This window comes from Onychostruthus taczanowskii, unplaced genomic scaffold (assembly GCF_017590055.1).
Source record: "Onychostruthus taczanowskii isolate IOZ18803 unplaced genomic scaffold, ASM1759005v1 scaffold3, whole genome shotgun sequence".
In the NCBI taxonomy this organism is placed as follows: Eukaryota; Metazoa; Chordata; class Aves; order Passeriformes; family Passeridae; genus Onychostruthus; species Onychostruthus taczanowskii.
Window position 1 is genome coordinate 1,615,794 of NW_024500349.1, and position 27,593 is coordinate 1,643,386.

At 40.6% G+C, this 27,593-nt stretch overlaps 1 protein-coding gene across 5 annotated transcripts in view; it reads right to left on the reverse strand.

Annotated features, from left to right (window-relative positions):
- Positions 1-3,858: 3,858 nt before the first annotated feature.
- The window catches only part of PPP1R9A (protein phosphatase 1 regulatory subunit 9A), a 129,908-nt gene continuing 106,173 nt past the window's right edge, over positions 3,859-27,593 (reverse strand). For 2 of the 5 annotated variants that reach the window (XM_041408931.1, XM_041408930.1), the window contains exons 12-20: positions 24,931-25,088; positions 24,057-24,357; positions 19,822-19,909; positions 19,644-19,721; positions 16,337-16,535; positions 13,617-13,736; positions 11,729-11,752; positions 10,411-10,593; positions 3,859-9,452 (exon numbers count right to left, since the gene is read on the reverse strand). In XM_041408931.1, coding sequence (XP_041264865.1) covers positions 9,240-9,452; positions 10,411-10,593; positions 11,729-11,752; positions 13,617-13,736; positions 16,337-16,535; positions 19,644-19,721; positions 19,822-19,909; positions 24,057-24,357; positions 24,931-25,088 — 1,364 coding nt within the window. In that variant the 3' untranslated portion in view covers positions 3,859-9,239. The remainder of the gene's footprint in view (positions 9,453-10,410; positions 10,594-11,728; positions 11,753-13,616; positions 13,737-16,336; positions 16,536-19,643; positions 19,722-19,821; positions 19,910-24,056; positions 24,358-24,930; positions 25,089-27,593) is intronic. The other 3 variants (XM_041408932.1, XM_041408933.1, XM_041408934.1) reach the window with 3 other exon arrangements.

The following is a 27,593-nucleotide window of genomic DNA, read 5'->3' on the forward strand; positions in this document are numbered from 1 at the left end:
TCATTCATTTCCCCTTCTCCCTTAAAGCCATCTCCCAATGTTACTTCAGTTTCATAAACTTGTTTTAATACGATGAGAAAAGAGTAGGGCATCAATTTGGAGAGGTTTCTGACTGGCTTTTTCAAAGGGAGTTTAGAAAAGCTTTTTTTTTTTTTTCTCTTAAAGAGTGGCAAACATCTCCTGCACACCATCAGCATGAAGTGCATTAGCAGTTCCTATTGTCTGTCACTACAAAGGGAGCACTTCTGGGCACTGTGCAGTGGCTCCCCCAAGCCATGGTCACACAGTTCTGTGTTTAACTTCAGCTGGTGTGGAGCTGACTCCTGCAGCACCGCTGTGCACCAGGCAGCCCCTCACGTTTACCTGGAATCAGTTATTGACATTTTGCACTTCTAAAAGCCCCCCAGGTTTCCTTCAGCTAGTGTTTTTGGGATATGTTAGCAGTCATTTGCAATGAACTGAACTCAGTATCCTTTGAAGCTGGAGCTCATGGAGTGAGCTCTTCTTGCATTAGTGTGTATGCCTTTACCTTCAGAGCAGCTCCTGCTGCACTTTCTGAGTTCCCACCTGTGATCAGCTCTCCAGTTTTGTGAGAGCTGCTGACATTCAGCCGAAGGCTTTGTGTTACATGTGGGATCTCTCCTGCTGGGGTTGCCACTGTGCTGCCTGCACCTGCCTGCACTGGCCCTTTTCAGCATCTTGGCAGCCCCTCCAAATGCTGCCACCAGACAGACATCCCTGAGGGCCACCAGCCCCTCTGCATCCTTCAGCTGATGCAGTAGCTTTTCCTCACTGCAGTTCTTCCACCACTGTGGAGAAAAAAGACAGGCTGCTCCTGAAGTGCAAGCATGGGAGGAGAAAGAGCCAGTCCCTGGTGCTGATTACTAAGCTGGCTTTGCTGTTCCCTCCTGCCTCCAGCACCAGCCACAGCCCCTCTAGTCTGAACAGTACATGGGAAGTCCAGAAAACACAAGTGCTTCTGCCTCTAAGACAGACCAAATAACCTGCTCTGTAGTGGCCCAAACACTGAGATAGGATGTGGAATATGTGCAAACCCTCCTCTGTCTGTGTTCTGCTGTTCTGGCTGAGAAGAGGCAGTAGTGCAGGCTGAGGTTTGGTGAGCAGGGGCCCCAAGCAGTAAATGTGTGTACTGACACCTCTTGGCTCCTGCACCTTTCCTTTCTAAGGAGCCTAATGGCTTTCACCCACTGGTAGGAAAAGAGTAACTGCTCCTTTCCTGAGCAAAAGGGACAGCTCTAATGAGCAGGAAGTCAATGCCAGGGGTTGTGCTGCTGTACAGGAAGGACCGTGTCACCCCACTTCCACTGCACATCTCCATGCATCCCCTCCTGCCCCCACAAAGCCTCTGCTCCACCCCAAGCCCTCGCATTGCCACTGGCTCGCTGGCACAGACACCGTGGTGTAAGGCACGTCCCTGGGCACAAGAGCTGTGTGAGGCTGAAGAACAGCCAGTGGCATGCTGGCCCTTCCAAATGCCAGCAGCTTCCCTCTGCTGCCGCGGCCAGCACTCGTTCGCACCCGCGCACCAACAGTGGCCCTGCCATTTGTGATGCTGTGTACCAACAGCAGCAGCTGCAGGGGTCAGTGGTGGCACGAGGGGCAGACTTGGGTGTCAGTAAATCACACAGGTAATTGATTGGTCTCTGGGGGGTGGCTCTGCATTAGCAGGTCTGTGCACAAACCATGCTTGCAGCTTTTCTCCAAAATGCTCAGTTGATCTGGGGACTTGAGCGCTGCCCAGGCTTCACTGTCTGCCCATGAAGCTTTGGTGACAAGGACTCATCTGTTTGGATCACAGTTCTGCATCTTTTACTGCCCATGGTGTGCAGCCCTTCTACAGAGCAGAGCCAACCCTGAATGAGGGCAGCTTTTGTCTCATCCCTTTGCTGTACTTTGGCATTACCTAACTCTGGCTTTCCTGCTCCTTCCTTAGCAACTTCTCTCCCTGCAGGACACTTTCAGATTCCCTCCTAAGTGGTGTACTTTCTTACAGGAACTTGTAATCCATTTTCAGCTATGAAGAACAGATGTCGTTCCTGGAGCCCAAGCTGAAAGAACTGCTCTGAAGGAAGTTCTCACAGTAAGGAGAAGTTGGGCTATTCTCATTTGTGATTAGCCAACAGTGGCTTGCACTAGCATTCTAATGTGATTATTCTAGGATTACACCACTTTTTATTCTGAAGTGCTGTGTTCTAAAGAGTCACATCATGTATCAGTGGCAGTGACACAGCTGAAATGCCAGTCGGTCACTGTGCAGGTCCTGGATTTACTCTCTGGGTGTAGAAGGGCAACAGCCACTTCCCTCTGCAGTGCATTAGTAACCCTTCAAAACATTATTTTCACATTTTTCTGTTGCTTAAAACATCTTCAAATGAGCAAATCTACATGTTGTTGGATCTTGTCAAACTTCTACTTTTTTATTGGTTTTGGCTTTTCAGAAAATCAAGACTGCCTTCACTCATCACTGGCTTTTTCCTGTTCTAAACTGCTCCTGTGCTGAAGGTTTTCCCGTTGGTCTGCCTACAGATGGAACCATGAGCAAGCGAGGGGCCTTTTCCTGCAGCATTTGAGAGGAGAGACATCACAGCTGTCTGCTGTTACTGACAGTATTTGACCTGAGGCCAGGAGGGCAGGAAGCCCATTGCCAAGCTCCTCCCAGGTATCCCAGCGTGGCAGCGCAGAGGTGGGAACTGAGCAGGGCCACCAGTGTCCAGGGGGTGCTGGGCAGGACACAGCCAGCAGCAGCTGGTGTGCAGCAAGAGCCACGCTGGGTACAGCTTCTACCTCCTGGCAGCCCCAGTGCAGAGACAGCAGCGGTGCAAGACGCAGGTCAAGTTCAAGTCCCAATTACAAAGTAACCTGCACACAGAAAATCCAGGCTTGCATGCCCATCATCTTTAACGCTCTGTAGAGACTGCAGCAGTTCTGGACATTTCCAAAACCCAGCTGCAGCTATCTGAGACAACCTGCACAAACAAGAAAGACATATGTACAGATGGCTCCAGGCCTAGGGAGCAGACACATTTTGCTTGTCAGCTGTGGACCCAGAGCATCTTAGTATATCTATTTTAATTAAGATAATGATTTTATGAATTGAGGATTCTTTTTATCTTCTTGCAGGTGGTGCCCCTATTAGTGGAAGGTAAGATTTATGATTCAGTCATTGGGAAACACAAACTCGGTTAGACAGATTAAGTGCACAGTGTTTGGCCTAGATTCTGCCAGATGTAAATCCACTGAAATGACTATACAAATTGCACAGTCTGTGCCCTTCGATTTTCCCTAACTTAATGCTTTACTATAATCAAATAAATAAAAGACTTATTAAACATATTCAGTAAAAGAACTGCTGTACTTTTGAATGTATAAAATGCCCATTATAAATAACCTACACTTGAGTGTAAAATGTTTTTATGTAACAAAATCAATCCAGATCTTTTAAACACACAAACACTGACCAGTATCAACGTGAAAGCAGCCTATTTTTACATCAACCTGCAGCAAAAGACTGCATGCTACACTTCACCTTCATATGAAGAAAAAAGATAATTTTTTCCTTAATATAGATATATATATATTTTTACTTCTTTCTACATAGTTACAGAGTATAAATGAGACCCACTTGGGGGCTTGTGAATCATGCCAATTTGGCCAAGAACTGGGATTAAAATAACCTTTGGCTAAGTAGAAGGAAGCAAAGAACAAGCAGGGCAAGGTACATATTCCCCTGACCCACTAGCCTGACCCATGCAGCTTCTGGTTGTCCTCACCATTTATTATTTCTTCTGGAATGATAAAGAAAAGGGCAGAAAAGTGAGGACTCATTACAAATTCTAATAAAGATTCAGGATTTCTTTTTTATTGCATTCGTTGTCTAACAACAATAATACTCATTGGCAAGAAATTTATTTACACTAACAAATTAACTTTAAACCACAAGGCTTTGTTGTTTGTATTTCAACTGTAAGAAAACAAAGGGCCACCATGATGTTTTCTTTTGATGTCTCCCAATAACTAAATATCAAACAAAGTTATCCTGGGGAAAACTCAACAATCTAGAGAAGTTCATAGCAACCAAGCACAAGAGAACAAGCTCAGACATGGCACTACTGTGTCCTTCATGCAGGTGATCAGACACCAAGATGTACAAACAAAAAGTTCAGGATAACATGCATTTCATATACACTTGACCTCTTTAAAAAAAGAACAGGAAAAGGAAAAAATCTGAAGCACAACTATCTCTTTAACCATATAAAAAGAAGCAATGTAAGAAGCCAATTTTTACAGTAAGCACAGTGCATTTTAGTCTTTTAGCTGCCTGGTCTTCTAGCAACATGTGTACACTTTTAAGTGACCAGTGAGATACCGCTGCAACATGACTGGGAAATATGAAAGCAGTTGTTGACTGAATGTGTATGGAAAAGTATAGAGTCAGAAGATGTTCACTGCGCACTCTTCACTTCCAAATGGGCTGGTTACTCCTATGTCTGGTGCCCTGAGATCCCCCTTTCCTTGAGACACTTCTGCACAGGTCCCAAATCCACTTCCACTGGTGGCAGTGGCAAAGGTCCCGCTGGAAACCCAGCAGGAGCCCCGGGCTTCGGGGCTGGATCTGACCTCGTGCGCTGTGAGCCCTCCTCACCTCTTTGGCGGAAGAGACCTGCCTAACTCAGCAGGTTTGACCAACAGCTTGTTCTTAACACAATCCACACTTCCTAAAGAAACAGGCAGCCCAAGGCACTACCACCAAACCTTCCTGTAAGATGTGCGTTTTTTGAATCATTACTTAATGCTAAAAGCGAAAGTACCAGTTGGTACAGCTGGTTAGTAACAGAAACCTCATTTTATATTGAGGGTTTGGAGGGCTCAGTGTCATGACTAAGGTACTATAGCTTTGAAAAAGCAGTTTCAGAGGTACAGAAAAAAAGTCCAGTAAAATCCACAGAGAGGTTGACAAAAGGGACTGTGCCATCTGCAGATGACCCACACTCCACTCCAGTGAGTGGGCAAGTCTCCTTGGATTTCACCTGTCATCCTGCTCAGAAACGAACTGCTGAAAGTGCTCCAATAAAAATCAAAGTTGGGGTTAAAAACACAAAAACCCCATGCTTTCTTGCTAGAACACTGACCCCCAACTACATGATGATCCTCCTCCATACTGCTGTAGAACAGTATTCTGCACTACATCCAAGAGTGGCATTTCCTTCTCTTCTTTCTCTTGGAAGTGGAACACAATTAATTCTCAAAAATGACACTGCCTACCTCTTACCAGTCTATGAGCCAGGAGGTGAAGGTGTAGCAGCTCAGGAGGACAGGAGGCTTTGATGGAAGCAATAAAGTATGAGGAACCCTGATATCAGGTGCCAAGCACCTCTGAATGTCAGTAACTGCTAAGGGCTGGCAAGTATTAGAGGAAAGCTGCTCAGTAATTCTGGTAAAAGCTCAATTCTTGTGGTATCCCTGCAGCAGACTGCAGTCATAGCAAAAGAGATGCCATTGCAAAAAAATTTTGAGAAGTTGAAAAAATACAAAAGTATTTGTATACACTGCAATGCAAACATCTAACGCAAAACATCTTTTTATTACTGGCTTCTGTTCCACTGTGCAATTCTAACCCATGATCTTCAACAGGCTCCACTCCCAGCAACCCCCACCAGGACCTGCTTGGGGCGGTGGGTGAAATGCAGACAGTGGGCAGCTCTGTGCATTGCAGTGAAGGGCTGCAGCTCCTTCCTCACCCCCTGGCCCTGGTCTCTTTGGGCACAGCAGGGAGCTTTAACAGGATGCTGCACGGGTGCAGCAACCCACCTGTGAAGAATTGGGAAGATACAAGCTGGAAGCAAAAAATGTCAGTATGTTTGGCTGATTTGAACAGAACAAGGAGCCGCTGCTCTCCTCACAATCTCAGAATAAGCACTAGGGTTTTCAGGACTAAAGTAACCTGCAGTGTTGTACATTTCATTTTCTATTTTTGAGACTTCCACTTTTTCCTAATTCTCAGTTCTTCACCTTTTTAGAAGCTCTATATATTCACAACTTGCAATACTGCAGCAATGAGCAGAACTAGAGTTTACAGAACTAGCCTACCACCCTAACCAGGGAAAAAATAACTTGGGCCAGCCTGCTGCAGTCACCACGTGTAACGATGACAGAAGCACAGGTCTTGAGGTGTGGAAGCACCACACTGCCTGCAGAGCAGTTCAGAGGTGGCCAGGAAAGCCAGCCCAATAAAAAACAGCTTTAGCTCCACAAATAAATACACAATGTAGGCGACATTATGCCTGCAGGTGAGCCAAACCATGAAAAAGGCTGTCCAGCCATCCAGCACAGAAAATTTGTTTCTTCTTGTTACATTAAGCCCCCCACTAGTCTGACTTAGCATTGGTTTACAGGAAGTTTAAATTAAGAATGATGAGACATCCATCTTTTGTTTCTTGTAAGTCATAATACAATACCAGGGGAAAAAAATTGCAACACAACTTTAAAGGTCCTATAGAATAGCAAGAAAAGTTTCAAACTGTGCTTCAGGCCTGTTATCCGGTAACATTTCTGCACTTCAAGATTGAGTTGCCATATTTCTTAAAAGGAACCTCATAAATCTTTTATCACAGAAAGAATAGCAAAACTCTTGTCATTGCTCTGTTTCCTTAGTTTTCACACATCCATCAAAATGCATTTTAATGGTTTTAATTTAAATGTAACCCACTAGGTTTTTTTTCAGTTAGATTTTTGTTGATGTTTTCAGTCTGAGAATAACAAAATAACATTATCACAAAGCAGTAAAATCCCCTGAATACTTAAAGGACTTAAGTTGAATTAGTTATTCTGCAGAGTAAGAACATGATTTACAAAGAGATTAACTAGGCACCGTTTTAAGGAGCAAGAATGAAAACTCAATATATAATGCCAAGCAGTCTGCTCTGGTTTCTAAATAAAAAAAGAACATAAGACAGAGACACCACCTTAGATTATTATATACAACCACTTAAACATTACTACAATGTAAACATAATTTAAAAAGAAAATTGTCATCTAATGCATTTATCAACATTGTATTTAAAATATTAAACTTCCAGTTTCTTCCAGGTAACTTCTTTTACTCTAAGAATGCTAATTTTATGAGGCTGTTAAACATTTGTAAAAGTTTTCTCCTATGAATGAACACAGAAGGATTTACTGCAATGTGTAACTTTTTGTTAGCAGGTGTATTTTGCTGCTGGTGGTTTATCTCAAGAAAAGTAGCACAAGCCTTTAGAAATATCAGCAAGTATCTTTTATGGCAATTTCAATTTTAGATGTGAATAAAATATACATCAAAAACTTGTAGAAATTGGATTTGGAAGGAAAAATAAAGCTAACGCTAAGTAGATCTGTTGCGTATTAATTTTGAATGAACTAGGCTCTCTCAGTTTACAGACCATTTTACATGTCAAAGAAATTATTAGGATCAAGAGAAATGTAACTATCAACAGCACACCCTAAGTGTTCCAAATCTGAGCTTCAGAGAACTTTGCAGACTCAAATCTGAATGCCATGAAGTACAGAGCAGAAGAGAAGCCAAACCAAACTAAAACACACATTTTCTTCAGAGGAATTTTCAGTCCTAGGCTGGCGCATTTTTAGGTTCAATATTCGAATTTGCATCACCATCTTAAAGAATCCCTGGGTTTGCAGAGCCAGATGAAGAGTGCCACTTGCAGGCTGCGCGAGTGGGAAGTGACGTTTCTCAACCGTACACAGCGAGCTTTGACTGCAGAGCAGTCAGCTCCTGCCCGCGGCTCCTCGCTGTGGAGACCTGCCCCTTGTCTGTCCCTTCTTTTGGGGCAATACTGTGCAGTTCAGTACTGCTGTGGGGGCAGTAACACCATACCCTGCTTCTGTCATAGTCAAAACTACACAGCAGGCTTCATCCATGGCCTCACACACCCCAGAAATCCCTCAAGTATGACCACTGCTAAGCCATCAAAACATTCTACAGCCAAAGACCAAAAATTCAGCTTTTGGTTAGATATTCTTTAAACATATCAATCAAAACAGTTAAAATGTGAGAGCTTTGGATTATGTAACCATCACCTCCATGGCAGCATTGACCTTAACAGCAATGTACTGAATTTCATTTTAACCAGGATCACTCATCTTCCTCTTCTTAAAGTGCACTTCTGTAAAAACTGAAAATCTACACCAGACTCAAGTTTGATAATTGTTTCCAATACCAGCTTCAAAATAGCACAGCACAAAGCTTATTCTCCCAATGCTTATTGACTGGAGAATCAATTTGAAGATGTGGGGTTTTTCCTGGGGAAAAACTAACTTGAAACAAAATAAACCCAGTTTCCAGTATGAAACACATGAAAAAAAAGTGGAGTGTGCTATAAGAAAGTTGCCTACACACTGGGAGCACAATAAAATTTATACAGATTTATACGCTGTGCTCTAGTTAGAAATTAATCCTTGCTCAGATATCTAAAGGATAAATGTTATCCTCAGATTTCTATGTAAACCCACATAACCATTTAAGGCTTTGCCTCCTTCCTGGATTAATTATTGTACAGTTAACAGAAAGAGTTTCAACTCCTGTCCTTTACCCAGGGGGAATATTGACTCTCCTGTCTTTATCTCCAGTGTATAAGAAGTCGCTGAACAGTTTTCAGAGCAATGTTGCTTAAAGGTTCTGATGCAAGATGAAACTTACTCCAGCAGACTGAACTGAGTATCCAAACACCGTAAAGAAGATGAACTTCCAGTCAGAAAGTCAAGTCAAATCTCATCAGACAGAGCACAACTCTTTTTATCCACCTGAAGAAATGTTCCCCAACCATACTGACTGGCCATCCTATTCAGAAGAGGTGAAGCAGTGGACATGCTCCTTGGCATCATGCTGGTTACTGAAGTGACCAAACACACAGAGCTCAACAGAGAAGAGTAGTTTTGAAGGAAACACCACCACACAAAAATGAAATCTGTTAGCTGTCAACAAGAACAGAACAAACTGAGGGGCCGGGATTGTTTCACATGGCAACAGCAACGAGCGTGAACTGGATATGCAGGAAAGAAAACAACACAATATAAATTTCCCTAGTCATTCTATGTACAGCCCCGTCTCTCTGTACACAATCCTGGGTGATGAACACAAGAAAGTGAAGGGGCGTCAGAGTGGATGAGAGTTTCTCTTTCCTTGACATGCCTCCACTTGCCAAACACAGCAGCACTCCTGCTTATCACTGCTCATTAGTGCCCTCTGTTGCATCTGATGAACACTTGTCTGTTTTCTTTGATCTCCTCTGCAGCTGCTCTTGTTCCTTCTTTCGAAGCTTCTCCCTTTGCTTTTCCATTTTCTCTTGAGCTTTGCGAGCCTTCTCCAAGGATGCTTTCATTTCCTTTAGCTTTCTTTTAATAATTGCTCTGTCCTGGGAAGATGTCATACCAAGAGCCTGAGGTGGGGAAAACAAAATTTAGAAGAATTTCTTATGGTTTCATTGATCACGTTTTGTTTTCATATTCTAGTAATAATTCTCCTTAGAAGACTGTGAACAGTCACAACAAAGTCACAACAAAGTGAATCTGTCACAGGCTCAGATACATCACTGATGTGCAAGTACTACACTTCATGCTTTCCACTTCTAGAATATTAAAGATGAGACCTCATTGCCACCACCAGTGTTGATTTCATTGATCAAATAAGGTAAATAAACTATTTTACTGAAATCATCTAAGTCCATATAGAACAAGACTTCCAAATTCTCTCTGCTGTGCCTCAGTCAAAAGTTCACCTGCAGTCTTCTAAGACACTTATAGTGCCACCAAGAAATACAGAAGGGAAATACCAAACTTGGACTTTCAGGTCTACCGAGCTTCCTCCAACTCCACCCTGTATTTTTGACTGAAGTAAGTTCATATTTTTACTACAAGAAACAATGCATATTTTATACATCAAAATTGTATTTAGTTCTAACACACTACAACTGGTATCAGCTTATGCCTCCCATATCCCATTAATCCATTATTCTCTTGCTACTTCTGATATATGTCTATTCACTGTCTTCTCAGAATCACCCTTTCACAAAACAGAGCTGGATGAGAAGTATGTGCTTGCAAATACCACTTTCACACACTGCTGTATGATTTCCACATGCAAATATGGGTACATTATATACACCAAGAATTTTCACAAAGCAAATGCCTTGCATTTCTGAAGCTTCTGAATCCAAGTGCATATGGGAACTTCTTCAAGTGTTGCTGTGGCTTTATACTTTCTGTTTATTATTCTGGCCTATCATGACTCCATGCACAAGGATTTGCTGGTTTCTGGGTGAATTCTTACTGCCTTTGAGATGATGTAAAGTGATGAAAAATACTACAGTTCGTCTTGAAGCCCAGTCAGTTAATTACCTTGAGCTTACTGCCATCCAGCTGAAGGAGATGCTCCCCATTGATGTTCTGGGCACTGAATTCAGAAACATACTGTTCAAGGTTCAGGCTCATCAACCAGTGGGAAACCTGCTGCACACTCCACTCGTGAACAGCACGGCTCTGACACTGGCTGTGCTTTGGAGACTGTCCATCGTCAAGGATCTGTCACAAAAATATTCCACGTTATTATTAAAGGGTAACACAGATGAGTAACAACATTTTTCTGCACAAACCACCAGCATCAGAGCACAGGTATCTGGACTATCTTTGCACTACAATAGTAATGATTTCACACTGCTATATTACATCTCTATCTAACCAGACACCTAAGAATGAATCATAGAATCAAAAAAAAACCTATAAAATCACGGAAGAAAAAGGAACTGGCATTCCTTTAAACCCAAGCAGGACTGAAATGGCCATGTGGCACAATTCAAACCATGTATGCTCCCATTCCCTCACAAGATTTTTTCCTTCAAATTATCAGATTTCTAAAGGATGCAATGAATTGTGCATTCCACTTCCTGGGCTCATTCACAGACCTTTATTATTTGTTTAAGCTTTTAAAAAAAGTATCAGGGGAAAATTAAACCCTCAGAAAACTCTAGATTTCAAAGTGATGATATCAAACAGCTAGTGAGCCTGATACTGTCTATAGAAGAAGACTTACGAGATGACACAGAGGAGTGGTACGGAACACACAGGGTTACCACAGCCCTGGCCCTGCTCTCACCACCTTGTGCTGCTGTGGGTCAGAGCACAAACCCCACCAAAAAGGGCCAATGTCCCTGCTCTGCCACTTTATTCCACCCATGGGTATACCAGTGGGGCCTGAAACAAAAGCTATTCTGTCCTGGCTGTAGTCAGCAAAGCAGCTGCTACGAGCTGCAGCAGCTGTCTGCTGTTAGAGCAGCTCTTACATTAGGTTAGAAGATGCTGGGAGCTCTCTCAGCTTCTGGCTGTCCAGTTGTCAGGGCTGGACACTGTAATTTTCTTTGGTATTGCCAGCATGAGCTCAGCACAGCTGATGCCTGGTCGGGTAGATTTGCTTTGACACTGACCCGCCTCCTGCTTCCAGCATACCACAAAAACTGCAGTTTGCTGTGGCCTTGAAAACTCTCAGCAACAACGAGAGGGCAACTCAAGACAAGGAAAGGGGAGCCAGTGACATCTGTGTGCTGTGTGCCAACAAGGGTGTTCGGCACACAACAGCACAAGAAATGTGACTCTGCAAAAGAGACAGTACGTTGCCACACGACGGTCACGGATTCACCACAACAGCACGCTAGTATCTCACCTCATCATCAATCATATCCAGGCTCTGAGTGAGGGAGCAACAAAGAAACAGGAAAGAAAAGCATTATAGAAACAAAATACCAAACACATAACAGCATGTAAAAGTTCAGGCAACAGCAGCACCAAGGTCTGAAAACAGATATGGCTACTTAAAACCAACAAGATTTCTTCAAAAAGAATTATTTCCAGAAGCAAAGAGGTTATGTTGAAAGCTCACCACACACATTATTTGGAAGCTAAATCTGACACTTCATCAATGAAACCCTTCTGGAGTTCCTGATCTTGACATCCTAGAACTGGTGGGAACTTCTCTGATCGCTCCAATTTCCAAGAGCAAAAGCTCCATAATTAGAGGAGAACTGACTGCAAGAACTGGGTTCCCTCGCCACCCTCTGATTTTTTCTTTTTCTTTAAATGCTGATGGGGCTGCCTGGGAAGCCAGAGCGGAGGAGTGCTCACAGCAATGGGCTGTGGAAGGCTGAGGAGCAGCACCAGCCTCCTCCCTGCCCAGGGTGGCTGGGAGGTTTCCAGGGCAGCTCTTGCTGAACATGCTGCCTCATCTGGAGGCAGCAATTTGGCACACAGCAGAGGATGGAGAAAACACATTCATTTTTATGGACCTGCTCAGGCTTGGTGTTTTAGAAGTAATAAAGTAGAGAGCTGAACATGCAAAATGAAAGGATTTTCAAGCATTTAATTCAATACCACTCAGAACAGGACATTGCCACAATCAAATACATAAGGGGAATTAAACATGGTAAGATAATGAAACGCATTATTAAGATAGTACTAACACCAAATACAGTGCAAGTGATGACTTTGCTATTTCCAGTAATTTACAGCATATGCAGACCTCTGTGCTATCTCCTTTTGTTATAAATTTTTGCCCTTAATTACTTGCAGTAAAAGCAACCTCAAAAGAATGGCTAAGTTTGTAGACTTGCAGTTTGGAAAATAGACTTGTACAGAACAGCTCTCATTCTTTAAATCCAAGCAATCCATGCAGGCAGTAATGAAAACCTACCTATAATTAACAAAAAAAAAAAAAGGTATAGAAGGTATAGATATTTCAAGTTCTTCCTCTCTAGTAAAACCAATTTGGCTCACATCTCACATGAAAAATGTGCTTATGGAGTGTTTGTAAAAGAACAAACGCACAAGTTTCCTGACTCCACAGGATGTGCTGTCAGCCACTATGAAATCATACAACTTTACCCACTAATGAGTTACAAAACTAGTATATTAAGAAGAGTATTTTCAATATATTATATTCAGCTCAAATATGTCACCAATTTACAGGGTTAGGAATGCCTTTTTACTTTCTCATTGTATGAAAAAAACTCTGGTTTGGAGTAGCTGATTTCAAATCCACTGTGCAAAGCAAGCACAAAGAATGCAAGTGGATCAAGACATACACGTTATAATCAATACACACACATTCAGGTACAGTAACACACAATTATTCATGTACAGGTCATTCTACCAGGGTAAAAACTGGGGTAGGTGAAGGTGCCTTACATCTCAACTCCATTTACCAAACTGTAATCTATGTTTAGTATATCAAAACTGTCCCAGGCCTAGTTTAGTGTATTTATATGTATATCTTTATCTATGTCCATATGTAGATAGAAAAAATGTATTGGCAGGTGTGAGGATATAGCATCTCTTAGGACATGAACAGCATTCCACTTCCCCACGATAGTACCACAGGGCATTATTTTAAGTTTTTATTATATGAACAAGAAAAATCTTAATTTAGAAACCAAGATTAATTTCTGTCTCCAATCCTGCTGCCTAAAACCATTCCTTTATTATTTGAGTAATCAAGCAAGATTCCATAGGAAAAAGAAAACAACTTTTTCCCAAGTTAAACAATTTCATCCGCATACCTCATCTGATGACAGTGCTAAGGAGTGCGAGAAGCCTGGTGTTTTAGGTTCTGCTCCTAAACCACTCAAATCAGCTGAACTTGTGCTGCTGGGACTGAAATCATCATTGAATGTGAAATTCTGTGGAGAAAAAGAGGAGTAAGAATGAACAAATTATTGTTTAGATGCATCTAAAAGGGAAATTTGCTTTCTGTCTTCCATGTTGGCACAGGTCAGGAGTGATTTCAATCATTTACCAAACCAATCACAATATACATGAGGAAGCCTAATGTTTTATAGTCTTACTATTTACAGGATGCACAGTATTTTTACCACTCTCTGCTTCAGGAGACACCTTTGCCAGCTTAATGCCTCAATGAATAACAAAGGTGTCTAAAAGCAATTTCCAGACTCTTAAGATGCTGGCTCTCATCCTGGAGCTAAATTACTGCTTCTGCAGGTTAATCACTAGCATTTGCTGTCCGACAAATACTTAGGAGAAGCGTAGCACAGGCAGTAGCACAAAGAATAGAACAGAGAACTAATGAAAAGAGAGAAGTGAAAACTCCTATTGAAAGAGCAAGGAGAATATGATGTGAATCCACTTCTAAATCCCAAATAATCTCCTTGAAAAGTGAAAGGATCCTCCCTCTTTGCCTAAGTCTTTAGAAAAAAACTGAAACTGAAAGTAAAATTATCATTGGATAGTATTATTTACTGAACTAATAGTCATAAAACAAACTCTGTTTTTTCTTAACAATGCAATGAGACACATCACATCTTACAGCAAATAATAGCAAAAGCAGGCACATATTTTTCAGGAATACAACAAAATTGCCATTAGAATAAGACAAAAATTAACAAGTATTTCACACTAGAGAGAGAACAATGAAAAAAACCAAAAAAATATAAAAGATTAAGGACACCATGATATTCCATTTAACTTGAATACACACTTGACAATACAGAGACCTCTATTCTCTAACATCTAAATGAGTATTGAATCCAATTCATCTTTGACCTTCACTTTAGAAAAAAAAACAAAAGAAACAACACAAAAAAAGTTATCCTTCTATCTGCTCCCCTCAAATACTTGACCTGTCTTTCCTGAAAACAGGAAGACTTCCAAAAATATCAAATGTTGGCCCTCTTAGTTGGATTATTTTAGTTGGAAATCCAACTAAATATTGGTGTCATGCTATGCTTTGAAAGCCTCAATAGCAGTACAGAAACTCTTAAGAGCCTGCGAACTTCACAGAGAACATAAGAGTATTTTTGTGATCATTTTTCTCTCACCTACATTTAGAATTCCTGTTCTGTTTTTCCCAGCTCTTTATAGAGGAGAAGAAAATCTGAGCACCTTCCTTAGCTGCTTCCTTAGCCCACACAGCGTTCTTAGGCCAGGAGTTCAACAGCTCTACCTCCTGTTGTGTGAAAAACATATTTTTCTAAGTACTCTGATTTTTCTTTCACCTCTATTTTCTGCAAGCTTTAGCTTTACAATGATTTTAAGCTTTTCAAATTTAATTTTCTACAGCAAAACCACAACATTGCCAAGGCTTGGTAATAATTAGGATAGCCCCCACAACCTCAACCTAACACTACCTAAAAGTATAAGCACTAAAAGCACTAAAAAGTATAAAAGCATTAAAAGTGCTTTTTCCCCCATTTGAAAACTATTTTTAAACAATGTTTGCTTAAATATATAAATAGGATTTATGGGTTTAAATTTTTTTTTCCCTAAGAGAGAAGAGGTAAGCAAATAATTTCTGTTCAGAGATTTCACTGGTGGTCTGTTTTATCTATCTGATTTGGACTACTGCAAGCCTTGTGCTGCTCTCCCTGCCAGGTAACGTAAGAACAGGTATGACCTTGCACAGCCAAGAGCACAGCAGAAGTAATGCATCAACAGCTTTTGGCATCAAAAAAGTATGAAATGCCCGTGGAAACTGCTATTATGAACATGCACTTGGTGGTAGAAGACAGAGAAATGAGATTTCTGATTCATATTCCTATACAAAGTTGAGAACCATATCTGCTTCTTTTTACCAGACAAATATAAAAAAAAATCAACTGCTGTAAGTCATAAGAAGTTACAGGCAAAGAAATATTTTCCAGAAGAGAAAACAAACATAAGAAAGCTAAGTATAATACTATAAATAAGGGTTATTTAAGGAATTGTCATGCTGAAACATTCATGCACATAGAAAGGAATCACACAGATGTATTAAATTGCAATATTTCATATTTACAGTTCAAGCGTCTTCATACAGAGAATTAAATCCAACATCCAGCATGCATGACAAACAGATTTCATTACTAGGGAAAAAAGGCAGATGACAGCATACAGCATTTCTTCACTTGCAAACAGCTCATTTGAACATGGGTATTCCCACTACCAGTCCTGAAGAATGAAGAGAAGATCTATAACTGAATACACAAATCTAGCATTTGTTCAGTGGATCCAAATGCTAATTTCCACTGGCACCACTTGCTTTAGTTACGGTACAGCACACCACAGTTAGTTTACTGGAATAATGTACATTAAGACAGAGTAAAAAAGGTAGAACAGGGAATGGTACAATGACAGAGATGTTCTGTTTGGATGGGCTGCTACCGTACAATGAACACCATGCACTGTTTATTGTAGTAGTCACATATTGGCCTGTTCTTCTTTCCAGAATCACAAAGCCAATTATGCTACTCAACACAGTGGGAATAAGGTAGTTTTTATATTCTACCTTCGACCCTTTTTTAGCTGGGCTTAAATTTTCAGAGGAAGGTTCGGTTGAGCTGGTAGGCGACGGCAGGTTGCTGGAAGAGTTGGATCCCTTGCCGCTCTCTCCATACCATGTGAATGGTACACAGTGTGGGAGAGAGGAGGATCTCTCTGCTAAAGATTTACTGTTTGCTGGTTTCTGCAGCATCTCTCTGACAGTCCTGTTTGAGAGAAAGGAGCAGGAATATGCATTAGATTGTAAAAGAAGGGGAAACAAAATGCCACAGAGGCAGTTAATTGCAAAGAGTGACATTCCCTGTAGCTGTGACTAAAGAACTGAGTGGCACGCAGCTGGTAGGGGCATGCCTGAAATATCTCTTCCAGCAGAAGAAAAAAAGCATGTTCTTTTGATTCTTTTTTCTAACTGAAGCTTTCTTAAGACAACGCATACCCAGCAAATGGAGAGAGATGCCAGCTGAAAATGCTTATACTCCCACTGTTCGGATGAGAACCAGCTCCTGTCAAGAAGCCGCACATTGTGTGTGTGCATTTCTGAGCCCCAGTGGTGTCTCAGCATGATTAAATCACTAGACTCAGCACTGACCCAAGCGGGCCCTGGTTCCCAGAGAAGATCTGACTTGGATTTTGAGCACAGGCAGAATGAGTCAGATGTTCCTTTGTTACAACAGCTGAAGTTGTAACACATGAAGTACTATTATCTTGCTTTGAAATTAATTAAATATTAAGAATATTGATAGAGAAAAATGAAAGAAACACCTATGGGACTTTATCAGATTCTCTCTTTGTAATAAAAAAGATTGCAGTAATCAAGTCAAAGGTAATGTCAAAATTATGCCTATAATGTTATGCCTAAATTTTATTTCCTTATATGTAAGGAATATATATATATATATCTCATTAGTACAGTATGCAAATTAAAAACACGCAAAGTGTCTGCCTCCAAGAATTTATGCATATGTCATAGAACCATATTATTTACATCAACACATGTATTATTCAGAGCATTAAAATCCCACTGCTCTTAGCAGTCATGTGTAAATGGGGGGTAGGTACATCTACCTCAACATCTACTTTCTGGACAGCTTCTAAACCATTATTAACATAATAATAGACCACATATTTTGTGAAACCTCTTTTCTGTATGGATGAAAGTGAGGCTGTCAAAGGACCCCTGCCTATGGAAGCAGAAGGACAGTCCTTTTCAGCATTTAGCAACTAAAAGAAAGGTGGATACATCTAACCCAGTCCTTTACTTCCCTCTCATCATCTTATCTTGCTTGAACATATAAAGTCAACGCAAATGTTGTTGCCCAAATCACGTAACTTCAGGCAGGGAAATACATGTTCCTTACTTAAATGGGGTATTTTTTCATATCTGTAGCATTAGTGGTAGTTTCAGAAAATAACTCGGGATTTTATTTACACATCCTCAGTGCTGCTTTCTGGAAATGGCAAAACAATGCATGCAACACTCATCTGACAACATGACTAATTCTACATCTATCAGTTGCTGTAATGGACATAATTACAACATGATGCTGTCTTTGCCTCATCTTCCTTCTTTCAAAGAGCTTATACAGCTTTGGACTTGTAGAGAGAACATTCTCACATTTCTTGGGAGGCAAAAGCTTTGGAGCCAGTAACAAAAGAGTGGCAATGTCTGTTCAAGAAGTTATGCTGAAACAGTTACAGGTCAAGTAAGAATGACAAATGCTCAAAAATATCAACTTTGAAAGCAGTATTAAACTCTGCTTTTAGCAAAGGTAATTGGGATATTGAACTGTATTAAAGAAATATTAAAAAACAACACAAAGAACTGATTTATCACATGGACCAACAAACTCTCTACACTGAGATCTGCTCTCTCTAAGGAAGACACCTGTGAGATCTCACAAACATCTGCAACATCCTGTGCTGGCATAAGGGTCATTCAAGGTCTTACAAACAAGTACACGTTCATTTCCCCCACCCTGTGGCTTGGTATCTAAATGCTGCATAATGTCTAACACCCTGCTAAGGGCAATAGCTGCCTCACAGCCACATAAAGTGCAGAGACTTGGCTGTAAGAAAGCTCTCCCTGTCAGGAGGGAAACCCAGCAGTGAGTTTCACTGACTCCATGTCAGCTGCGAGCAGACGCACTGGGACAGGTTTTCTGACACCAGCAGAGAGGTGGTGACTGCTGCCTAAGATCACTGAAGATCCTGCCAGATATTTGCAGAACACAAATGTACAAATGTATGCTGAGACAGAACACTGCACTTCAGCACAGTGTGCCTGAGGGACTAAGCAAGGTTTCTTTTGCTTTTCTGATTTTATGGAGCTACACAATGTACTTGTCACTGGCTCTCCATACACCAGACTGTCAGTAGAACTGCACAAATGGCTACATACCGATTTTCCACCACAAGGTTTTTCTGAATAGCAATCAAACTCTGCTTTCTTCCAACAGCTCTTTTATCATGTAGGTTTTTGTGCACTGTTTTATGTGCAGAGTTTTTGAGTTGCTAGTTTTTGAGTTCTTTCTAGACTTTTGGAACATGTTAAGTTCGCTTACCCCTCCTGACTTTGTCTTTCATACCTGGAACCAGGTATCATGCTGTGATCTTGTCAGACTCATAGGTATGTAAGGAGAGGCCTTCACTAAAAATCTACACTAGCTTTTGCAGATATTGCCTCCTGTCATTGTCAGCATCCATTTATTTATTCAGAATTCTGATGCTGGTAATATTGTGTCATTAGATCTCACAAGGAAATCACAATTCCTTGTCTGAAAGTTGTTGATGTGACATGCAGTCAGCATTTTTTCTATTTTTCAACTTAAGATGTTTATCTTCAGAAAAAAAAAAAAACCTTTCTAAAAGCATTCTTAGTGTGGGCGCTGCAAAGCTGCAGGGAAGAGCTGCTGCTCAACCTCACTTGGGGGGCTTAAAAAAAAAGTGGAATTGTGCCAAGGTTTCTGGTTCATGGACATTATTAACTGACTGGGTGCATCTTGAAGGGCTGCTCTGAAATTCTATTTCTGCAAATCCCATTAGTGGATGCAACAGCAGCACTTGGATTTGATGATTCTTGCGAGTCACTTCCAGCTTGAGAAATGTTATGATTCTATGACATTATAAACCTCCAAGTATCTTTAGATTATATGTCAGTCTTTTGTGAGCCAAGGAATATAGGGTCAGGTTATCTCAAAGCTTAACACTTATTTATGAAGTCAGTGGGACTGTTAATATTCCATCTGCTAGGATGATTAGGTTTTTCCAATGTTTCTGGCACACAATTTCTCAAATCCCCAGTCTCTCAGCCATACCTACTGCCACAGGCCACCCTAATCGCTTCTTTCTCCTTCCGCTTCTTGCCCTTGCTTGAACTCCTTCTCAAGGGAGCCCTATAAGAATATTAGAAACGTCACAAAACATCTTAGAAATTTTACTTTCAATCCTTTTAATGAAGAAGAAAATGTATCTTAAATAAAAAAAAAAGCTTACCCAAGATCTGCAAGTTTTCTCTTTAGTTTTTCTGTATGCCCTATAGTAGGGCTAGCTGTTCTTGCTGCCTGAGCACTTGTGGCACCATCTAGGACACATTTGTACATGGAAGAATGTACATTATTAATTTTAATTGGTACTTTCCATCCAGAATACTTTGTGTATCTTTTCATAGTTAGATACCCATACATGTACACGTGTGTGAATACACGATTTAATTAGGGGAATTCTCATTTTTAGGAAGATGGTGTGAACAGCAATAAAAATAAGTAATGTCAGAATTCAAAAATACACAAACATTTTAATTAAAGAAAACCAAAAGTTTATATTGATTCAGTTTTAATGACTATGTAATAAATTGAACAACAGAAAGTATTTATAGGCAAACATTCCAGTGAATCTATTTTTAAACTCAGCAGTAGTTTGCTTAAGTTTTTTTTTTTTTACAGAATTCATTTGGTATGTATGCTTTACTTCCAAAATTACTCCTAAAATTCTTTTTTCAATTTTGGAGCCCAGGGTACCTTTTATGATGGACATGCTATGAAATAGTTAATCAGTTTAGCCCAAACATCTCTGTTAAACTGAACATGTAACCTAAAATCTAACCATTCTGAATTAAAAAACAAACAACCTCCTCCCCCGCCAAAACCTATATGTAGCTTAGTCAATAAATTTGCCTTGAGGCATCTATCAATTTTTGATCTCTTCTACCAATGTTATTAAATCCTAAAGAGGAAACAGGCTGCAGCACCTATAAAGCCAAAACAATGAACCTGAGTCTGGCAAACATCCTGTGAAATCTATACAGAAACTAAAAGAAAACACACTACTGTGTGTTTAAAAATTCAGACACTGTGACTCTTAAACATAAAGAGTGCTCCCAAATACCCTAGAGGAAGCAAATGAAGGTCAGTCATTCATGTCAGTTGTGGTTTGGTGGCTTTTGCAATGTGACCTCAGACACACACAGCTTTTAACTGGAAGCACTGCTGGGTTTGTGGATTTCTCCTAGTGTTGCTGACTTAAATTGAGCCCTCAAAATTAACCCCAAGCACCACAGCACTATCACAGAACAGCCAACTATGTGTACAGAATTTTGTTGTTGCTTTTGTAGATAATATCTGCCCTAGTTTTCATTTGAGCAAAAAAATTAATGTGCAATTAATTGGTTAAATCCTCTGAACAGTAGGAAAATAAGCCTTTTGCAATACCCACACTAAAAGCCATACTATTTCCACCAACACAAGTCCTTATGTTAAAAAAATTACATTTCAAGAACACCTAACAAGCAACCTCATTCCAAAAAAGAAAACAAAAGAAAGTAATACAAAGAATGCCAAAAGCAAGCTCAAGTCTCTGAAGAAGAAATCCATTCCCCAAGGAGGTAGAGGAGAACTTTAGGCAAGGCACACTCTGCATCAACCCTACACTGTGCACACTTCCTTCCTATTTCCTCCAACAGTTTCTCTTTCACCATTAATGCACACTTCTCATTTAACCACTGCCAAAATTGTCACAAGAATTAAAACTGGCAACAATTATTTTCATGCTAGCTATTCACAAGCAAGTGGGCAAAGTGGCATTCAGGGCAAGCGATAGTGGGTTTTTAGAGAAATTTCTTACTGAAAGCCGAGAAATTATAAAGTACAGCAGTTTTGTGTTGGGCAAATAATTAAAGCATTTAGTAGATGGATGTTTTGCTGCTGTAGTAGAAAAAAAAAGCCTGGAGACCTTAGCTGGAATACACAGCAGCTACTTGGAATGGCAAATTTCTGTTCAAGCTCTTACATCCCTACGATCCCCCTCCCACACAGCTGGGGCCAGCCAGGGCCCTTTAAATAATGATGACTTGCTGAGGAAAATATTTTTGCTGGCTATGGGACATAGTGGAGCACGGATAGGCTAGGTCCCAAAACCAGCTGCAGTGGCAGTGTGGATCTGAACCTACAGGGTCCTGCATGCAGGAATTACTCAATGCTTGCACATGGCAGGCACCAGGCACCAGTGGCACAGGCGCCCTGCCCGGGCAGGACGGGACTTTGGCCACCCTGGTCAGGTGCGTCTTCCCCGGCTCCATGAAGTTCTTCAGAGAAGGTAAGGGAAAGCTGGTTTCTCAGAATAAATCACACAGAAGCTGTTTATTCCATCACCTCCAGCTGAAAGCTGCAGTAATGTGTGGCTGATGGATGTAGAAGACACCAGAGCTCAGTCCCCTGCCCACGGGCACACAGCACCTGCAGCAGCCTCGCGTCAGCGAGCACTGCCCACCGCCGTCACCCCGCTGCCTCCTGATCAAAGGATGATGCTGTTGCACAAACCAGGCAGAACTGAAGAAAATAAACTCATCACATATACATGAAAAAGCTGTGGTTCTAAGCTCATCATTTTGCAATGAAACTAATCTCATGCCACTTCTGCCATTCCCACAAGAGCAGGATCTTGTAAGAAAAAGAAGAAAACACAAATGTGAGCTTGCTAATGCTCACTTCTGGTATTGAAAGACTAACCCATGGCCATGTGTGTGTCCACAGAGGTGCTCTCTTTTCATCTCTAAAAAACCCCACCTGAACACATCAAACAAATGCAATGTCTTTTTTTATTTTCTGAGATGTGAGTTTAACAGCCAAATTAACAATCATTTAAAATAGCATTGCTGCAACACTTGTTGCCAAATAACTTGTTTCGTTTTTTAATAGGACTTAGTAAATATGATTTTTTCTACTTGAAATTATATTTCTTTGGTTAATTCTAATGTATTACTCAGCAGAACCTGGGCACACCCAAAAGCATTGGTTGTTTACTTAACAGTCACAATGAGGAAAGCATGACAGCAATATTTAGACAGAGATTGTTTTCAAACCTAAAATGGAAAGTGTGACAGAGTGGGTGGAATGCAATGCCCTATTCCTTGCACTACAAGGTTAGTTTCCACTAATTTTTTATCAAGGTATTTTTCATACATCAGCTGAAAGTGAAGGATTTAGAACGTTCCTGACAAACCAATCACACATTCAAGCTGAGTTTCTAAAGTCACAATCTTATGTTCACACCCTTATTTTTACTTGCAAAACTCAAATATTGAATTTAACTTGGAATCCTTAACAATTTAACCTAGTTACAACTGGAAATTTCAGAACTCATGTAAAAATGTTTGCAATATATTAACCTCTCCTAAATTCAGTAAAGTTTCATAATGCTGTCTTTCATAAACCTGTGTGAAAGTCCTACATAAAGATGAAAAAGAAACAGGGTTTAAATCAGTAGCAAGTCAGACACACAAACATAAATCTTCAAAAAATTGCTCTTTTCAGTCAATTCAAGCAAGCCAAAATCTGTTATAAACCTCTCTAGACCTAGTCCTGCAGACCTCACTTATGAACAATTTTTTATTATGTATTTTAACTTATGTGATAGTTTCAGAATGCAAGGTGCATTGCTAAGAATGCTGAAGTGGTGTCAAATGTTAATTCTGACTTTGAAATGCATCTGAAAAGGACAGCTCAGTGTTTTGCAACATATCATATTGTTAATTCTTATAATCAACTGGCATCTGAGACATACACCTGAGCTACATATGATTGTGTCCTGTTTTATCTATCTAGCCTTTCAAGAGTCTGAATCAAATTAGCAACAATGAGGCCAATCTCACCCAGAAATTATTTTTTCTGTAAATGAAAAATCTCCACTAACCTGTCATTAAACCTAGACTTTGCTTCCTCTCAGCAATTAAAAGCTACAATCTGCTGTTCTTGCTTTACACTCCTTTCCACACCCTCCAAAAAAACCATCTAGCAGTGCCAAAATCACATTATTTGAGAAAGTACACTGTGTTAAGCATGTTTCTAATATGGAGGTGACCCAAGGTCAAATAATGTTTTTTTTTAAAAAAAACCACAATACAACGTTTCCTTAACGGCAATTTCCCTGTGTTTTTTTTTAAAAAAACCACAATACAACGTTTTCTTAAGGGCAATTTTCCTGTTTTTTTTTTTTTTTCAATGAGTTCCAAGAAAGCCTGAAAAAAAGAAAGTAAGCAGTTCCCTATCCCATTTTAAACTTTGTCCTTTTCTCATACCATTTTAAAGTTTTTGACTTCCAGGCAGGCAAAATAAATTACAAGATGATGACCCTCTAGTTGCTAAGGTACCACTGCACAACAAAAGGTAATAAAGTAGACAGCTGTTAAGTGAGCAAAATGATGCGTCAATTTATTGTAAAAGAAACAGTAATACCTTTATCCTGTAAAATATTCCTGCCAGCTGGGTGATGCAAAGGAGATGCTTCAGAGCTGTGCCCAGATTTTGAAGGAGAGGAAAGTGGAGTGTCTCCCCGAGCATATGGGGAAAGGACACCTCCTTTGTGGTGCTGTTCTTCTTCTTGGTTTTCAGATAGGTTGTCAAGTGAGATTGCTGCACTGCTAGCCACGGGGGAGAGGGAGGAAGCACCAGAATCTGATGCTGGTGAGGATGCTCTCATGCATAAAGGCAGTGGTGATTTTGAAATGTGCATGGGACTACTGTAACTGTGTGATGGCTGTTGGTATAAGAGATTATAAAGCAGGTTATACCACTTAGTAAGCAAACAGAGCAAGATTTACTTTGAACATGCAATTGTTTTATTCATTATTTAGCTTTCTATTTGTACGAAATGCTGTAGCAGTTCAAGGCATTACCCTTTGATGTTGTTTATTGGTACAACACAGTGTTGTTTATTGGTATGTGCTTTCAGATGAAGTCAGAATAGGACAAAACAATGAGCAAATATTGTATCAATTGTAGTAACAAATTAACAAATAGAAAAAACGCACAATTCAAGCTCCTTTCACCTCCTGCATAAATGAAAAGACCCACTCTGCATTATAAAGCACATGTAAATCAAAAAGACCAGGATTCCAGTTAAAACACAACAGAACCAAAAAACAGGTGTGCCGACTGAAAAGGAGACTGGACTTGCACATCACTCAAGTACATTCACAGCAGACCAGCCACAGAGGAATAAATACTGCCTGTGCTACAACGAAAGGATAAAGACAGAGGATGAAATGACTTACAGGGGCAATCTAGCACTCCACAGGAAGCTGGAAAGAGAGGGTAGAGCCCTTCTCACCTTTCGCTCCAGGCTGTCCTCCCCATCAGTTGAACTGATGCTGTCATAGAGCCGCGTTCTGGACGGCCTCTGCCGCTTGTTCTTCACCGAGAGCTGAGCTCGAGTCTTCAGTGCCTTGGAGTCCAGCCTCTCTGTTTCTGGAACTGCTTCATTGAAATCTGTATGGAATCAAGATTTGAAACTGTCTAACAGAAGTATCTTTCATTACTTTTTCCTAACAAAAGGAATTGTACAAACAACTGCAAGCGCATGCACTTTGCATAGAATCATAGAATAATTTAGGTTAGAAAAGACACATTTTACTTGTGTCTACAGTCTACAGTACCCCCAGAAAAAGTTATTTGCATAAACAAGTTTACCTGCATAGATTCATTAAGGGCATAGCAAAGAACCAACTGCAGATATTTAAGAATTCAATGAAGTATTCCCACTGTTACACAGATGAGCACACAAACCCAGCTGTACCAGCCCTGAAAGTAGATCCACTTAGACTCTCTCAGAGGGAGCTGTATGTGCTTGGCCTCAGAGAGCTCTCCACCAGGGCATAAACATCATTGTGTGTTACATGAAAACTGAAGTATTTAACATAAAAAATGAACAATGACCATCTTACTTGCCTGGCTTCAAAGACACCTGATTCCTGAATGTCTCGTGAGCAGAATATATGAACACTTCATATATGACTTGCCTCTACAGCTAAAACTAATATAGCTGCACTTGTCTTAGCTGTCAACCATGCACTCAAATGAAATCTGAGTATTGCAACAAATTTAACATTTTTCAAAGCTGCAGTGACTAAGACTAAAAATATTTTAAAAGGTGCTTTTGTATTTTGTACTAGAAAAAGAATAGATTCTTACGGTTTAACAATTTATTTTCAACTCTCACAGTAAAAACCAAACCATAATCCATTAGATTCATTTACTTGTCTGTATACTGCATTCAGAATACACTAATAAATTAAAATCTGGTCTTACAGATATTTTTGCTCTTCTTCTATGTATAAGAGTTAGATTTTACTTCACATGATACTCCAGAATAATTAGCATTGTCTGACTTGCAATGATGCTTCTGCCCTAAGGACTCCACAGAAAAACTACACATGGTCATAGCTTGAACTGCTTGTATTTTTTCTTTCAGGTGTACAGACTTGTACATCCCTTTGTTTCCCTGCTGAAATTATGGAAACTATAAACATAGGAGTGGGCATGTAGGCCTTCTTAAAGCAGAAGACCATCTGGGCCTAGAGCTTCCTCCACCCCACCTTGCCCTGCTTTGCTGCAGTGGAACTGGGCTGCTGTCAGATGGTCTCTGCCCCAGGCACATGCGCTGCCACCCCCAGTCCCAGCTCCCTCTTCTGCAGAGAGTGGCCGGCCCTCACAGGTCCCAGCACAAACCCACAACCTCACATGATGCTGCAGTAATCTCCCAACCCACTGGGGTGTCTGGAAAATCTCTCACATAAAAGCCATAATAGTTCTTATTTCACTCTCAGAGTCAATGTAATGAGACTTTCTTTCACCAGACGTTCAACCACTTGACTCCAACGTTCTTCCATCTGAACTATTTCAGTACCACTGGGAAGCAGGAAAGAGCTCGCCTGTACTCACACTGTTTTTCCATTAGATAGGCTAACAGAATTTAAAATCTCCTTCTGTGAACTGACGCATCCCTGGGTATCCAAAGACACCCAGAAAGCAGAAACACAAAGTGGCTGAACAGGAACTTGCACAGAGATGTCAAAGTCTGAGACTGTCAAAGCTGGCCTCGGCACTGAGCTGTTTAGATTTCAAACCACTGGCTCCTGCCAGTAAAGAGCCTGATTGTCTACTGCAGACACAGCTCACGATCACTTAACCAGAAGGCTACAATGCACTGCTGGGCTCTCAGAATAAACCATATTTTTGTAAAGGAAATGCACTCCAAAGTCTAGTGTTCCATGGCAAAGCAAAGGAAGAATTATGTGGGCCATGCTAGTTTTGATTTTCTCTTTTTGACTTCCACTAATGTTACTGGCAGCCCCTTAAGCTCAGTGTGAGGTTATGTTACAGCCTGAGAAGTTGTGCAGTCTTGGCAGGATGCTGAACCAGAGCACTGGAGCGTCAGGAACAGTTACACTCAAATGTCTGCAACCATCGGGCTGCATCCACTGCTCCTTCCCAAGTCCCCAACCATGCAAGAATGTAATAAACACCTCAGATCACACTGACACAAAAACATCCTTGATACAAATCTAATTAAAATATTGTATTTTTACATACCCTAATTTTTTTATGGAAAACAGACCTGCAGACCTCTGGAGAAAATTCTGGGATGTGGCTGTCTACATGCAGTCCTACCCAGGAACCCAATGCAGAGGCTTGATCAAGAAGCATGTGTTATACTGGCCAAACATGAGCCAGAAAAGAGACTGGAGCACCTGTGTGAATATCACAAAGGCAGTGTGCACAACCGAATCTAAGGTCTAAATATGCAGCTTCTGCTTTCAAAAAATCATTGCCGATTACCAATTTTTCCTAGCAAATAATCTGTGTTTGTATTCATGTGGTTAAACTTGGGTGTTTAAATTCAGAGGTCATCTAGTCTAACACTCAGAAATAATTAACACTGGCAACATTTCTCCAGGAAAACACTTTCAAAGTGAAAAGTGAAAAAAGGCAGCT